Below are 15,902 nucleotides of genomic sequence, written 5' to 3'. Positions count from 1 at the left end.
ATACATGTTTTATGTAACATTTCGTTAAAATCTTGCATTATTACATTGATCAACACCAATAATTAACCAAATAACACAAACAACAAAAGATTTTAGACATTAAAAAAACGTATTCTCATTACATCAAAACAGATTCGGAAAAATAAATACATTTAACAAAAAAAAAGTTATGTACAGTGTGTCATACAATACAGTAAAGTGGTGATATTAAATATATTTCCAATGGTTATTATCTTTTTAAAAAAAAATGTTTTTGGAAGTGTCCTAGCAACGATTTGAGCTCTAATCGAAATTTATTCGGCACATTCTAGAATGCACACATTCTAATTCTATGGAATGGTTTTTAGTTCCAGGGTCGATATTCTGGGTTCAGAACCGTCAGTCCTGTGTACGAGATGTTCTCCTCCGTCAGTTTTTGCGTCCTGCAGTCCTTGGTGACTGAAAGCATCGTTGTTGTATCCTCCAAAGATCCGTTTATTGAGATGGTAGTGGTTTCTGAGAGGGGTATTTCTGTCAATAATGAAAAGATAATATTTTACAATGAAAATCCATATTAGGCAATTAAATCAACACATAAGTACAATCCTATAGTTCTGTATTTATCCTGTATGTTGGTTTTGCATTCAAGATATAGGCTTATACCTTGGTACAAACGTGTCCTATTCCTTCAGTAGGCTATTTAGTGACAATCAAATCTTACTTGTGTGACTCTTCATGTGGTTATTGAGTTCTGTCGCTTCTTGAAAGGTGCTTCTACACACGTCGCACGGGTAGGGTTTATCCTTGGCGTGTGTGCGCCGGACGTGGCTGTCGTGAGCCGCGTGCGAGGCGAAGGCTTTCCCGCAGTGTTTACACTTGAAAGGCCGCTCTCCGGAGTGCTGGCGGATGTGCGTGCGCAGGATGCTGGAGGCAGTAAAGGCCTAGAGTCGAGAACATAGAAGTTTGAGTGAAACTCCTGGAACTGGAGAATATGCACTCAGTAGTTCTGATAATATTTAGGTAACTGACTTTTTCTACTTTTAACAACGCGACAGATTGTTCATGGCAATTAAATACAACTGTACCCAGGCCTGATATTTGAGTCAATTCGATTTCAAAACAGGCTACCTTATAATGTGGAGATTTTTAAAACACTAGCAAGTAGATAACATTGTTAACAACAGGGTTTTGGGATTAAACAACATTATTTAAGTAGTCTCGGCCTACATAAAAACCGAAGAGGAGGACCTCATACCCTACAAACAACAAAGAAAACGTCTGTTCCTTTGAGAGCCGTAAATTCAGAGTGTAATCTCGGGGAGAGGGAGGAACAATAGGGTGGGTGTACATCTGGCGCTAATCACCATGGAAGTGTCTCGGTGGAGCGTGCCTGCAGGCTGCACGACGAGACCATAACGAGGAGGCTCACGCCAAAATGCACCATTTAAAATGAGGGGGAAGATTCTAAAATGGTGAGCTCGAACTCCATCGGGGTCTGACCTCACACGCCCACCGAGGATTGTACACACACTCTTCCATGCTTACCTTGTTACAGTACACACACACACACACACACACTCTCTCTCTTCTATGCTTACCTTGTTACAGTACACACACTTGTAAGGGCGCTCTCCAGAGTGCACGCGCATGTGTTTGTTGAGACTGGAAGACTGAGAGAAACTCTTCCCACACACTGAGCACTAGGAAGGAAGAGAGGAGAGAAATTAAGGACGAGGATTTTTATTTATTTTTTAAAATCTAAATATGGAGGGGGGGGGGATAAGGAAAGACTACAGTACCCTTCACTTATTTTTTTTTATTTATTTATTTTACCTTTATTTAACCAGGTAGGCAAGTTGAGAACAAGTTCTCATTTACAATTGCGACCTGGCCAAGATAAAGCAAAGCAGTTCGACAGATACAACAACACAGAGTTACACATGGAGTAAAACAAACATACAGTCAATAATAAAGTATAAACAAGTCTATATACAATGTGAGCAAATGAGGTGAGAAGGGAGGTAAAGGCAAAAAAAGGCCTTGGTGGCAAGGTAAATACAATATAGCAAGTAAAACACTGGAATGGTAGTTTTGCAATGGAAGAATGTGCAAAGTAGAAATAAAAATAATGGGGTGCAAAGGAGCAAAATAAATAAATAAATTAAATACAGTTGGGAAAGAGGTAGTTGATAGGGCTAAATTATATGTGGGCTATGTACAGGTGCAGTAATCTGTGAGCTGCTCTGACAGTTGGTGCTTAAAGCTAGTGAGGGAGATAAGAGTTTCCAGTTTCAGAGATTTTTGTAGTTCGTTCCAGTCATTGGCAGCAGAGAACTGGAAAGAGAGGCGGCCAAAGAAAGAATTGGTTTTGGGGGTGACTAGAGAGATATACCTGCTGGAGCGTGTGCTACAGGTGGGAGATGCTATGGTGACCAGCGAGCTGAGATAAGGGGGGACTTTACCTAGCAGGGTCTTGTAGATGACATGGAGCCAGTGGGTTTGGCGACGAGTATGAAGCGAGGGCCAGCCAACGAGAGCGTACAGGTCGCAATGGTGGGTAGTGTATGGGGCTTTGGTGACAAAACGGATTGCACTGTGATAGACTGCATCCAGTTTGTTGAGTAGGGTATTGGAGGCTATTTTGTAAATTACATCGCCAAAGTCGAGGATTGGTAGGATGGTCAGTTTTACAAGGGTATGTTTGGCAGCATGAGTGAAGGATGCTTTGTTGCGAAATAGGAAGCCAATTCTAGATTTAACTTTGGATTGGAGATGTTTGATATGGGTCTGGAAGGAGAGTTTACAGTCTAACCAGACACCTAAGTATTTGTAGTTGTCCACGTATTCTAAGTCAGAGCCGTCCAGAGTAGTGATGTTGGACAGGCGGGTAGGTGCAGGTAGTGATCGGTTGAAGAGCATGCATTTAGTTTTACTTGTATTTAAGAGCAGTTGGAGGCCACGGAAGGAGAGTTGTATGGCATTGAAGCTTGCCTGGAGGGTTGTTAACACAGTGTCCAAAGAAGGGCCGGAAGTATACAGAATGGTGTCGTCTGCGTAGAGGTGGATCAGAGACTCACCAGCAGCAAGAGCGACCTCATTGATGTATACAGAGAAGAGAGTCGGTCCAAGAATTGAACCCTGTGGCACCCCCATAGAGACTGCCAGAGGTCCGGACAACAGACCCTCAGATTTGACACACTGAACTCTATCAGAGAAGTAGTTGGTGAACCAGGCGAGGCAATCATTTGAGAAACCAAGGCTGTTGAGTCTGCCGATGAGGATGTGGTGATTGACAGAGTCGAAAGCCTTGGCCAGATCAATGAATACGGCTGCACAGTAATGTTTCTTATCGATGGCGGTTAAGATATCGTTTAGGACCTTGAGCGTGGCTGAGGTGCACCCATGACCAGCTCTGAAACCAGATTGCATAGCAGAGAAGGTATGGTGAGATTCAAAATGGTCGGTAATCTGTTTGTTGACTTGGCTTTCGAAGACCTTAGAAAGGCATGGTAGGATAGATATAGGTCTGTAGCAGTTTGGGTCAAGAGTGTCCCCCCCTTTGAAGAGGGGGATGACCGCAGCTGCTTTCCAATCTTTGGGAATCTCAGACGACACGAAAGAGAGGTTGAACAGGCTAGTAATAGGGGTGGCAACAATTTCGGCAGATAATTTTAGAAAGAAAGGGTCCAGATTGTCTAGCCCGGCTGATTTGTAGGGGTCCAGATTTTGCAGCTCTTTCAGAACATCAGCTGAATGGATTTGGGAGAAGGAGAAATGGGGAAGGCTTGGGCGAGTTGCTGTTGGGGGTGCAGTGCTGTTGACAGGGGTAGGAGTAGCCAGGTGGAAAGCATGGCCAGCAGTAGAAAAATGCTTATTGAAATTTTCAATTATGGTGGATTTATCAGTGGTGACAGTGTTTCCTATCTTCAGTGCAGTGGGCAGCTGGGAGGAGGGGTTCTTATTCTCCATGGACTTTACAGTGTCCCAGAACTTTTTTGAGTTAGTGTTGCAAGAAGCAAATTTCTGCTTGAAAAAGCTAGCCTTGGCTTTTCTAACTGCCTGTGTATAATGGTTTCTAGCTTCCCTGAACAGCTGCATATCACGGGGGCTGTTCGATGCTAATGCAGAACGCCATAGGACGTTTTTGTGTTGATTAAGGGCAGTCAGGTCTGGGGAGAACCAAGGGCTATATCTGTTCCTGGTTCTAAATTTCTTGAATGGGGCATGTTTATTTAAGATGGTTAGGAAGGCATTTTTAAAAAATATCCAGGCATCCTCTACTGACGGGATGAGGTCAATATCCTTCCAGGATACCCCGGCCAGGTCGATTAGAAAGGCCTGCTCGCTGAAGTGTTTCAGGGAGCGTTTTACAGTGATGAGAGGAGGTCGTTTGACCGCTGACCCATTACGGATGCAGGCAATGAGGCAGTGATCGCTGAGATCTTGGTTGAAGACAGCAGAGGTGTATTTAGAGGGGAAGTTGGTTAGGATGATATCTATGAGGGTGCCCGTGTTTAAGGCTTTGGGGAGGTACCTGGTAGGTTCATTGATAATTTGTGTGAGATTGAGGGCATCAAGTTTAGATTGTAGGATGGCTGGGGTGTTAAGCATGTTCCAGTTTAGGTCGCCTAGCAGCACGAGCTCTGAAGATAGATGGGGGGCAATCAGTTCACATATGGTGTCCAGAGCACAGCTGGGGGCAGAGGGTGGTCTATAGCAGGCGGCAACGGTGAGAGACTTGTTTTTAGAAAGGTGGATTTTTAAAAGTAGAAGTTCAAATTGTTTGGGTACAGACCTGGATAGTAGGACAGAACTCTGCAGGCTATCTTTGCAGTAAATTGCAACACCGCCCCCTTTGGCAGTTCTATCTTGTCTGAAAATGTTGTAGTTTGGAATTAAAATGTCTGAATTTTTGGTGGTCTTCCTAAGCCAGGATTCAGACACAGCTAGAACATCCGGGTTGGCAGAGTGTGCTAAAGCAGTGAAAAGAACAAACTTAGGGAGGAGGCTTCTAATGTTAACATGCATGAAACCAAGGCTATTACGGTTACAGAAGTCGTCAAAAGAGAGCGCCTGGGGAATAGGAGTGGAGCTAGGCACTGCAGGGCCTGGATTCACCTCTACATCGCCAGAGGAACATAGGAGGAGTAGAATAAGGGTGCGACTGAAAGCAATAAGAATTGGTCGTCTAGAACGTCTGGAACAGAGAGTAAATGGAGGTTTCTGGGGGCGATAAAATAGCATCAAGGTATAATGTACAGACAAAGGTAAGGTAGGATGTGAATACAGTGGAGGTAAACCTAGGTATTGAGTGATGAAGAGAGAGATATTGTCTCTAGAAACATCATTGAAACCAGGAGATGTCATTGCATATGTGGGTGGTGGAACTAATAGGTTGGATAGGGTATAGTGAGCAGGACTAGAGGCTCTACAGTGAAATAAGCCAATAAACACTAACCAGAACAGCAATGGACAAGACATATTGACATTAAGGAGAGGCATGCTTAGTCGAGTGATCAAAAGGGTCCAGTGAGTGGAGAGGTTGGTTTAGGGTCACGGCGATTTAGACAGCTAGCCAAGCCAACCGGTAGCAAGCTAGCATAGGATGGAGTCTGTTGTTAGCCACCTCTTGCGTTCGGTCAGTAGATTAGTGGGGTTCCGTGTGGTAGAGGGGATTAATCCAAATCACACAACAACAAAAATAAGAACAATAGATATAGTTATAGAGGCCCGAGAAGAAAACATAATAATTCAAATAAATAAATTGTCCGATTGTCTATTCAGATAGCAGCCGGAAAGACAGCTAACGGTTAGCGGGCCGCAGATGGGCGTTCCGGTAACGTCGCGACAGAGGAGCCAGCCGGATCTCCTTCAGGTAGATAACGTCGGCAGTCCGGTTGTGAAGGCCCGGTGGGGCTCCGCGTAGGCAGTGAAACGGGTCCGGATAGGTGACTGCAGCCCAGGAGTGAATGATGGAACTCAGGCGTGATTGACGGAGCTGGCTAGCACCGGAACAATCGATGTTTGCTCCGGAATCGACGAAAGCCGACTGTCACACGGATAGCAGCTAGCTAGCTGTGAGATCCGGGTATGAACGTCCAGAGAGCAGTTGAAATCCAGGGACATGGAGAGAAAAAAAATGGTCCGGTATGTTCCGTTTCCCGAGCCGCGCTGCGCCGTACAAAACTGGCGATAGATTTTCGATAGATTTTCGAACTAAAGGACAGCCGATGACCACAAACCGTGGTTAGCTTCTGATTAGCTTCTGGGCTAGCTCCTGGCTAGCTTCTGGCTAGTTTCTGGCCAGCCTCCTGGAGTTTCTGGCTAGCTTCCTGAAGGATTGCAGATCTGAGGTAAATAATACTTTTTTATAAATATAAATTGGTGAGGCTGGTTGCAGGAGAGTGTTTAGAAGATGAGTTGATGGAAAATAAAAATAAAATGTATGTGAAAAAAAGTTGTAAATATATATATATACAGGACACGACAAGACGAGGACAAAAGACGTCTGAACTGCTATGCGATCTTGGAGAAACGATTATAGATTATCATCATCTTTTGACACACAAAGAACATTTAAAAAAACAAAGATGGTGAGAAACAAAGACGCAAGATGTGCAGGAGAGGTAAAAAATGAGAAAAATAGAAAGATAACTTAGGGGCTTCTAAAATGTAAGAGAAAAGTACTCTTCCTTCAGAAAGTATTCAGACCCCTTGACTTATTCCAAATTGTATTGTATTACAGCCCGAATTCAAAATCAATTAAGTGTATTTTTTTCCTCTCTCACCCATCTACACACAATACCCCATAATGACAAATTGAAAACATGTTTTTCTTCCAAATTTATTGAAACTTAAATACAGAAATATCTCATTTACATAAGTATTCACACCCCTGAGTCAATACTTTGTAGATGTACCTTCGGCGGTGATTACAGCTTTGAGTCGTCTTGGGTATGTCTGTATCAGCTTTGAGTCCTCTTGGGTATGTCTGTATCAGCTTTGAGTCCTCTTGGATTTGTCTGTATCAGCTTTGAGTCCTCTTTGATATGTCTGTATCAGCTTTGAGTCCTCTTGGATTTGTCTGTATCAACTTTGAGTCCTCTTGGATATGTCTGTATCAGCTTTGAGTCCTCTTGGATATGTCTGTATCAGCTTTGAGTCCTCTTTGATTTGTCTGTATCAGCTTTGAGTCCTCTTTGATATGTCTGTATCAGCTTTGAGTCCTCCTGGATTTGTCTGTATCAGCTTTGAGTCATCTTGAATATGTCTGTATCAGCTTTGAGTCATCTTGGATATGTCTGTATCAGCTTTGAGTCCTCTTGAATATGTCTGTAACAGCTTTGCACATCTGTATTTGAGGATTCTTCCTCCCATTCTTCCTTGCAGATTATCTCAAGCTCTGTTAAATTAAATGGAGAGCGGTGGCGAAAAGAAATCTTCAAGTCTTTCCACAGATTTTCAATGGGATTCCAGTCTAGACTTTTGCTGCAGCCATTCAAGGACTTTAACATTGTTTGCGCTGAAGCCATTCCAGGGTTGCTTTGGCCGTATGATTGGGGGTTGGAACATAAATCTTCGCCCCAGTCTAATTTTCTCATTAAGGATTTGCTCTATTCATGGTTCCCTCCATCCTCACCAGTCTCCCAGTCCCTGCTGCTGAAAAGCATCCCCATAGCATGATGCTACCACCACCATGCTTCACGGTAGGGAGGGTGTTAGACGGGTGATGAGCTGTGCCTGGTTTTCTCCAGATAAAAGTGCTTTCCATTCAGGCCAAAAGAGTTACATTTTTGTCTCATTATACCACAGAATCTTTTGCCTTATGATGTGGCTTTTTCCAAACTCCAGGCGTGCGGTCATGTGCCTGTTTCTCAGGAGTGGCTTCCGTCTGGCCACTCTCTCATCAAGCCCAGATTGGTGCAGCGTCGTAGAGACTGTTGTCCTTCTGGCAGGTTCTCCCATCTCAGCCAAGGGAACTCTGTAGTTCTGTCAGAGTGGTCATTGGGTTCTTTGTCACCTCCCTGACCAAGGTCCTTCTTGCCCGGTTGCTCAGTCTGGTCGGACTGCCAGCTCTAGGCAGTCTGGGTAGTTGCATATTTGTTCCATTTCCCAATGATGCTCTTGGAAACTTTCAACACTCTAGAAATTGTTTTGTACCCTTCCCCCAGATACAGTGGGGAGAACAAGTATTTGATACACTGCCGATTTTGCAGGTGTTCCTACTTACAAAGCATGTCATTTTTATCATAGGTACACTTCAACTGTGAGAGACGGAATCTAAAACAAAAATCCAGAAAATCACATTGTATGATTTTTAAGTAATTAATTTGCATTTTATTGCATGACATAAGTATTTGATACATCAGAAAAGCAGAACTTAATATTTGGTACAGAAACCTTTGTTTGCAATTACAAAGATCATACGTGTCCTGTAGTTCTTGACCAGGTTTGCACACACTGCAGCAGGGATTTTGGCCCACTCCTCCATACAGACCTTCTCCAGATCCTTCAGGTTTCGGGGCTGTCGCTGGGCAATACAGACTTTCAGCTCCCTCCAAAGATTTCCTATTGGGTTCAGGTCTGGAGACTGGCTAGGCCACTCCAGGACCTTGAGATGCTTCTTACGGAGCCACTCCTTAGTTGCCCTGGCTGTGTGTTTTGGGTTGTTTTCATGCTGGAAGACCCAGCCACGACCCATGTTCAATGCTCTTACTGAGGGAAGGAGGTTGTTGGCCAAGATCTCGCGATACATGGCCCCATCCATCCTCCCCTCAATACGGTGCAGTCGTCCTGTCCCCTGTCCCCTGCCGTGTAGTTCTGGGCTGATCCCTCACCTTCCTCATGATCCTTGATATCCCACGAGGTGAGATCTTGCATGGAGCCCCAGACCGAGGGTGATTGACCGTCATCTTTAACTTCTTCCATTTTCTAATAATTGCGCCAACAGTTGTTGCCTTCTCACCAAGCTGCTTGCCTATTGTCCTGTAGCCCATCCCAGCCTTGTGCAGGTCTACAATTTTATCCCTGATGTCCTTACACATCTCTCTGATCTTGGCCATTGTGGAGAGGGTGGAGTCTGTTTGATTGAGTGTGTGGACAGGTGTCTTTAATACAGGTAACAAGTTCAAACAGGTGCAGTTAATACAGGTAATGAGTGGAGAACAGGAGGGCTTCTTAAAGAAACACTAACAGGTCTGTGAGAGCCGGAATTCTTACTGGTTGGTAGGTGATCAAATACTTATGTCATGCAATAAAATGCAAATTAATTACTTAAATTAAATGTTCGCTGTTGCAATTTTTGTTTTAGATTCCGTGTCTCACTGTTGAAGTGTGCCTATGATTAAAAAAAATACAGACCCCTACATGCTTTGTAAGTAGGAAAACCTGCAAAATCGGCAGTGTATCAAATACTTGTTTCTCCCCACTGTATATGCCTCGTCACAATTCTATCTCAGAGATCTACGGACAGTTCCTTGGGCTTCATGGTATAGTTCCTGCCCTGACATGCACTGTCAACTGTAGGACCTTATATAGACAGGTATGTTTCTAAATCATGTCCAAACAATTTAAATTGGCCACAGGTGGACTCCATCCAATCATGTTGTAGTGACATCTCAAAGATGATCGAAGGAAATTGGATGCACCTGAGCTCAATTTGTCGTGTCATAGCAAAGGGGTGTGAATACCTATGTACATGGAAACTATGTATTTCTGTATTTCAATACTTTACAAAAAAATGTTTTTGAAAGTGTGTGTCCACTTTGTCATTATTGGGTATTGTGTGTAGATGAGTGAGAGAAAAAAAAAATAAGTTAATTGATTTCCATTTTTTGAATTCAGGCTGTAACACAACAAATTGTGTAATAAGTCAAAGGGACCGTGTACCTTGTGTGGTCTGTGTTTCTCGTGAACGTGCAGTATATGGATCCTCAATCGGTCTCTCTTCTCAAACGACCTGCTGCAGAGGTTGCACGGGAACTTCCGGTCGCCCTGGTCCACGCAGCGCGTGTACTTCAGATGCTTGTCTCTGTAGTATCGATAGGCGAACACTTTCCCACACCGATCACACTTAAAACCCTCTCCAGAATCTGAAAGAGGAAAACGTCAGGGAACGCCTTGGTAAATTGCAGTGGCGTCGTTGTTACTAGAAATAAACACGTTCGATACACTTATAGAATAGAATGAAGCAAAATCCTACCCATGGTATATGGTCTGATATACCACGGCTGTCAGCCAATCAGCATTCAGGGGTCGAACCACCCAGTTTATAACAGAGAATATTATGAGCCCAGTAGAGTATATGTGCATATATTAAACATGCAAATAGGTATGCACGAATAACGGGTCATATATGCCACCCACAAATGAAGTTCCCACTGGAAAAAAATAAAATAATGATACTCTATATGAACTGTCCTTACCTTCAAGTGGAAGCATGGTATTCCCCTCCTCCAGCGAGTCCTTCAGAGTGAGAGGAATCCCCAGGAACTGAACATAGCAGTCCCCGTACCAGACCAGCAGCTCCTGGCCCGGCTGGACCTCCTTACAGGCCTCGTAGAAGATCTGTCCCTTACTCTGTACCGCGATCAGGTTCTGCTCTTCTGGGAAGCGTGCGCACTTCACCAGGGACATCCAGTTACCCGACGAGCCCCGGCCGTCGACAAAGTGACTCAACCCGCCGTTCTTGAACACCTGGATCAGCGGACAGGGAGAACATGTTAGAACAAAAACATTTGTTCCCTATAGAACAAAAAAGGGTTCTAATCGCTTGCTTCCTATATGGAACACCTATATAGAACCCTTTCATCACAGGGTTCTTAGATCAGAACCCCAAGGGGTGGTTCATCACGGAACCAAAATTGTTTTTATATGGAACCCTTCATGGTGCCATTTATGAATTACGGCTACTACTAATACATTTGAATATTTATAGCCAATAATATAATATAACAAACAATTAAATAATGAACACCTGAATAGTTTTTAGATGTTGTTGTCATTATATACCAACATAGTTTGGAAATATGTACTGGTGGACCGGGAGGTATTTGTTCGTTTGAATGATGGCCCATGTCAATCTTGGCATCAACTCTGGCTGACATCTCTATGGACCAGTACGGTATGGCTTGTTGTTGCCTTATCGGTAGGCTTTTTGCAAGTTCGATCACTGTCCTCTTGTATGTTTATGCTGGAATGGCAATTACATTTTGAATTGACCAAAGGGTTTTTATTTAGAACCCTAATTTTTTGTTTTTAAATCTAAGAGTGTATACATTCATTAGATACATGATTTCCTCTAGCTAGCATTTAGTTAGCAACAGCGTGTTTGTATGAACCTCGCCGTTTGCCACAGCGACCTCGGCTCTCCCCCTGCCATAGAGAGGTAACCTGTCGGACGTCGTCAGCTAGTCGTTTTTCTAACCTGGCGAAATCATAGCAGCAGCATCATTAATATGGATATAAATGTCAATGCAAAACGTCTGAAACCAAATGAAAAGGGAGCTAGTTAGCTGACATTTCACAAGCGCGATGTGACTGTGTTAGCTTTCTGTTCGCTGTTGTCTGCTCAAATTCACATTACACTCTGGGCAGGGATATAACTCTCAAGGTCCTATATAGGCCTGAACCTTTGTTAGTAAATGGCTCTTTCATTTCGTCCAAAGAAGCAACATGTTCGATATAGAACTCCAAAAATCACTTATTTTCATGGCACAGAAGTTGACGTGGCTACAAATTGTTTAAACTGCACGTTGTAGCTATTAGGCCCACATTTACTGGTTAATGGTTAATGGACAACATAAATGGACAACATAAAACACAAAAGTTTAAAAAAATAAAAACGTTTTATCTAACGATAAATAAAACACACACACAAAATAAAACATCATATAATAACTGACCTCCCACATCAGCGTGTTGTCGTCATATGTTTTGATCTCGCTGGTATTGACCAGTTTCCCCTGAAATGGGCCGAACCGGGTTCCCTTTGTGATGGCGCTCTTCTCTGCGTAAATTCCGTAGTGGGACAAACTGCCGTAACTTGTCTGGTGGATAGATAACCCTGTAAATCACATTTAAAAACACGTTAAACTTAACACCCTTTACAGACAGACAGACAGACAGACAGACAGACAGACAGACAGAGAGATATTACCTTCTGGAAGTCCAAGCGCCTCAGTTTCCAAGGTGAGTTGTTCGCTGTTGCAAACTGTTGAAGAGAATGTTGCTGGTGAATGTTGCTGGTGAATGATGCTGGTCATCAATGGTGAGCATTACACATCGAACACAGACGACTGACAATATGAGCTGGTTTCTCAGACCTAGATTAACCCTCCTGGAATTGACAGTTTGGTTTCATGATATAGGTAAACCATAAAGTCCCCGTTAGAAATAGAAATACATACTTATTGCCTACTGATTAATTATCCAGCCCCAAGTGGTTGTTGCATCTTTTTTTTATATTTAACTAGGCAAGTCAGTTAAGAATACATTCTTAACAGCCTACCGGGGAACTGCCTTATTCAGGGGCAGAACGACAGATGTTTACCTTGTCAGCTCGGGGATCCGATCCAGCAACCTTTCGTTTACTGGTCTAAGCACTAGGCTACCTGCCGCCCCGCATCTAACAATGTTAACTTCTTCTTAACATACTTTTGGACAGCTGAAGCAAGTACACACGTTTTCCTTGAAGGAAATTAACCTTTGATATAGCTGTATCTGTCTACCTGAGTTCCCAAGCAGGGCTACTCCGGAGATGGCTTGACCGGAATTCTGCACCTGGCTCCGGGAACATCCATACAGGACCATGAAAAGGTCGTCCTCGCTGAAACTATAAGTGCGCGTTGTCTCCGGTGATAGTTCGGTTCCCCTGAGGTGGAATAAACTTTCTTTAGACGGTGAGGGAGCGGAGGACCTCTTGCTCGAGACGGGACTACTGAAGTCTGATAGGCCTACAGATAACGGGCGGATGGCGTGCTCGGTCACCACCGCTGCCAGCTCCTCGTGCTTGGAGTAAATCGTGTGTCCTACTCCCGGCATCATCCGGTTGAAGTACGGGATGTGCGATACGTTGAAGATCTGCTCGTGAAGAACGTTAACGGCTGTGGCTTGGTGGCCGCCGTTGCCGAAGAACGAGGGTGTTCCGGTGGTGAAGTTGAACGGCATGACTGCCTGGGTGTCGGTGACTAGCCGTCCCAGAGACTTGAGCGGGTGGAGGGGATGCTGAGAGCTCCTGAAGATGTTCATGTAGTGGTGGGCTCCGGGCAGCGGGGCAGCGTAGTAACCCGAACCCCGGACAGGCCTGCCTTTGAGGGGGTTGGAGTGGAACGGCTTGTCCTTCACGGCGGGGATGCTGGACAGAGACATCACAGCAGGCGGGGAGGCAGAGCCAATCTGTGATGATTTGAATAGGAATTAGTCGACGTTGTAGCTATTCGGCCTGGAGAGAGATAGAGGTGGAGAGATTTTAGCTTTACTTCCAGCACTTACCTTAAATATTTTTCTAAATTTAAGTTTTATCTCTCAAGTTTATTTTCTAGATCATTATTTGAAGATTAATAAACCGATTTCAAATAGGAAACATAATTAAATCAATTAGTCTACAATAATGGAATTTGGTAACGAACTAATAATGCATGCTTTTTAAAGGCCTATATCCGCTCAAAATACATTTAAAGAGAATACAATTAATTGTTGGTTAGTTATTTTTAAAAAACGTCATCAATATATTTCTGTCAAATCACAGGATTGCTGAACGAAATACAAACATTGCTTATAAGCCTGCATCGCAATATTCATGTCAATTAACGAAAGAAAAAAGGTTGTAATTTCAATTATCGCACAATATGAAAATATCATATTTAACATTAATCTAATCGCTATTAGAATAATACCAATCTTATACGGCTACAGCAGTTTAACAAGATCGAATTTCTGCAGGAACGGATGGTTCCGAAATCTTAAAACTAATTATATTAAAAGTTATACACATATTGTCACTTTACAAATTCATGAAAATGTATTCCTAAATTTAAGAGGACTGATTTTTTTAAATTTACCAAACTTACTGCGTTCACAGCACTTACAATAAAAAAAAACAGCTGTTTGGGCATTTTTTCCAGTTCGCAAAACACACAGTTGACGTTCGTCAATATCTTTAATGTGATGCCTGAGCCTGCAGAGTAAACCACTTTAAATTGGTGCTCGACTGTGAATCCCTGTAAACGAGCAGTATGAGTTGTAGGGGCCATGGCCTCCCCGTCACAGGGCGGCTAGTGAGTGGGTGGTAGCCAGCAGTAACTGAGACAAATCAGGGTCATGACACCCAAATTAAAGAACACCGGGTCAACGGCAGAGGTCAACATTAATGAAGCTATCGCAAGTCACCTCTCCTTTAAAACGCATTAGGGCGAGACCAGTTCAATGGCTATTAACAACGGGTTATAAGAGCGCTATAGATGGATCATTTCTGCATAAAATTGTCTATAGAAATAATAAAGGAAAGTGATGAGAAATTACAAGAAATAATTTAAAACGTTGCCTAATTATATAGGTCTAAAGCGATTTTACACATAGCAATATAATAATATTTTAAAGCAGTTAAAACATTTTTTTGCGAAGGATCAATCTTAAAATCGGACTTACCTCAAAGGAGATTATTTATAAATGGGAGAGATTTGATTTTGATTTGATTTATAAATCTGAAGTTCCCAATTTAAATATTTGTTTGTTGTTGTCGTCCGAAGACAAAACACTAATATTTGTCTACAAGTGTGTGCCGCTTTATCTTGCCGATAGAATCCTATGAAGGTAAAGTAGAGGGGAGACAGGAGCAGGTAGGATACCCTCCGTGTGTCTTTGTTGTTCCGGTGTATCTACTGAACTGAACGCTGTATACAGAACGGTTAATGGTACCGGACTCATGAAATGGTCTCGAGATGCTGCACTCCTGCTATTGGTCAGAGAGCAGCTATGGTCACCCTGCTTGCGTCTCAAATCCCAGGAGGATTCCACCTTTTTTTACATTACAAACCCCCCACGCACACACACAAGCGAACACAATACCACCTTATTGACGTTTAAAAAAATAAAACAAATAAAAAACATTTTTGGTAAACGTGTACCAAAACCAATATTCTGGTAGGCCCATTGGTAAGGTTACAGTTATCCCAAACCCTATTGAGAGAAACAACTCATTTAAAATCGAATGTCAACTCGATTTATGTCCCCCCCCTCATTACTTCTTTTCGATACATTTAGATGGGGATGGTTAATTAAGATAATGATGATTGTAATGAATCAGCCTATAAAACATGTGTTTTCTAAAATAAATAAAAGGTGTATGCTGAAATCCTATGTAGCCTAACATTTAATTATGTTGCTTGCTTCTATCATATCCGAAATATTTCATTTAATAAAAAAGTGATCGTAAATTGTTGTTATTATGCCACTGGAAAATAAATCTGTAAGTGAAGTACAAAACGAACAAATCGGTTTATGTTAGAACCATTAATAATTTAATCCTCATTAATTTACAAAACAGCATCACGCAAGACGTGATAAAACGAACAATTCAAACAGAGCAATATGGAAACAGAGAGGTGTTGATTTGTTAAACGGTTAAATAACATTACCATCACTATCCCATTCACACTTCCTTCCCTTCCCCGTGTCCCAGCTACTCACAGTACTGAGCCGCATCACAGCTGTAACGCATCGTCCAATCTAACTAAAAGCATGCATTCAACAACTTGCAAAGTACGTGACAAACACTCAACGCAATTGGCTTTCAATTACCCATCCATCAATTTAAATAATATCTCCACTTTCAGGATCATACTTCTTTTTGCATCTAAACACAAAACAATATTTAATTCAACGTGTATTTGTTATACACACAGAGCATGTCATACTGTAAGGCT

At 42.7% G+C, this 15,902-nt stretch overlaps 1 protein-coding gene across 1 annotated transcript; it reads right to left on the bottom strand.

The window, feature by feature from the left end:
* Nucleotides 1-244: 244 nt before the first annotated feature.
* Nucleotides 245-13,399, bottom strand: LOC110490819 (PR domain zinc finger protein 14-like). Its single transcript, XM_021564268.2, has 8 exons — nt 12,708-13,399; nt 12,137-12,190; nt 11,883-12,043; nt 10,404-10,674; nt 9,868-10,070; nt 1,578-1,679; nt 701-920; nt 245-510 (listed from the first exon to the last, which is right to left on the bottom strand). Exons 1-8 carry the CDS (start codon nt 13,345-13,347, stop codon nt 344-346), a joined length of 1,818 nt encoding a protein of 605 aa, XP_021419943.2. The 5' UTR covers nt 13,348-13,399; the 3' UTR covers nt 245-343.
* Between the last annotated feature and the right edge of the window lie 2,503 nt (nt 13,400-15,902).

The sequence above is a fragment of the Oncorhynchus mykiss genome, chromosome 15 (genome assembly GCF_013265735.2).
Source record: "Oncorhynchus mykiss isolate Arlee chromosome 15, USDA_OmykA_1.1, whole genome shotgun sequence".
Classification (NCBI taxonomy): domain Eukaryota; kingdom Metazoa; phylum Chordata; class Actinopteri; order Salmoniformes; family Salmonidae; genus Oncorhynchus; species Oncorhynchus mykiss.
Note: the sequence above shows the minus strand (reverse complement) of the source record. Positions and strands in the feature narration are given on the sequence as shown.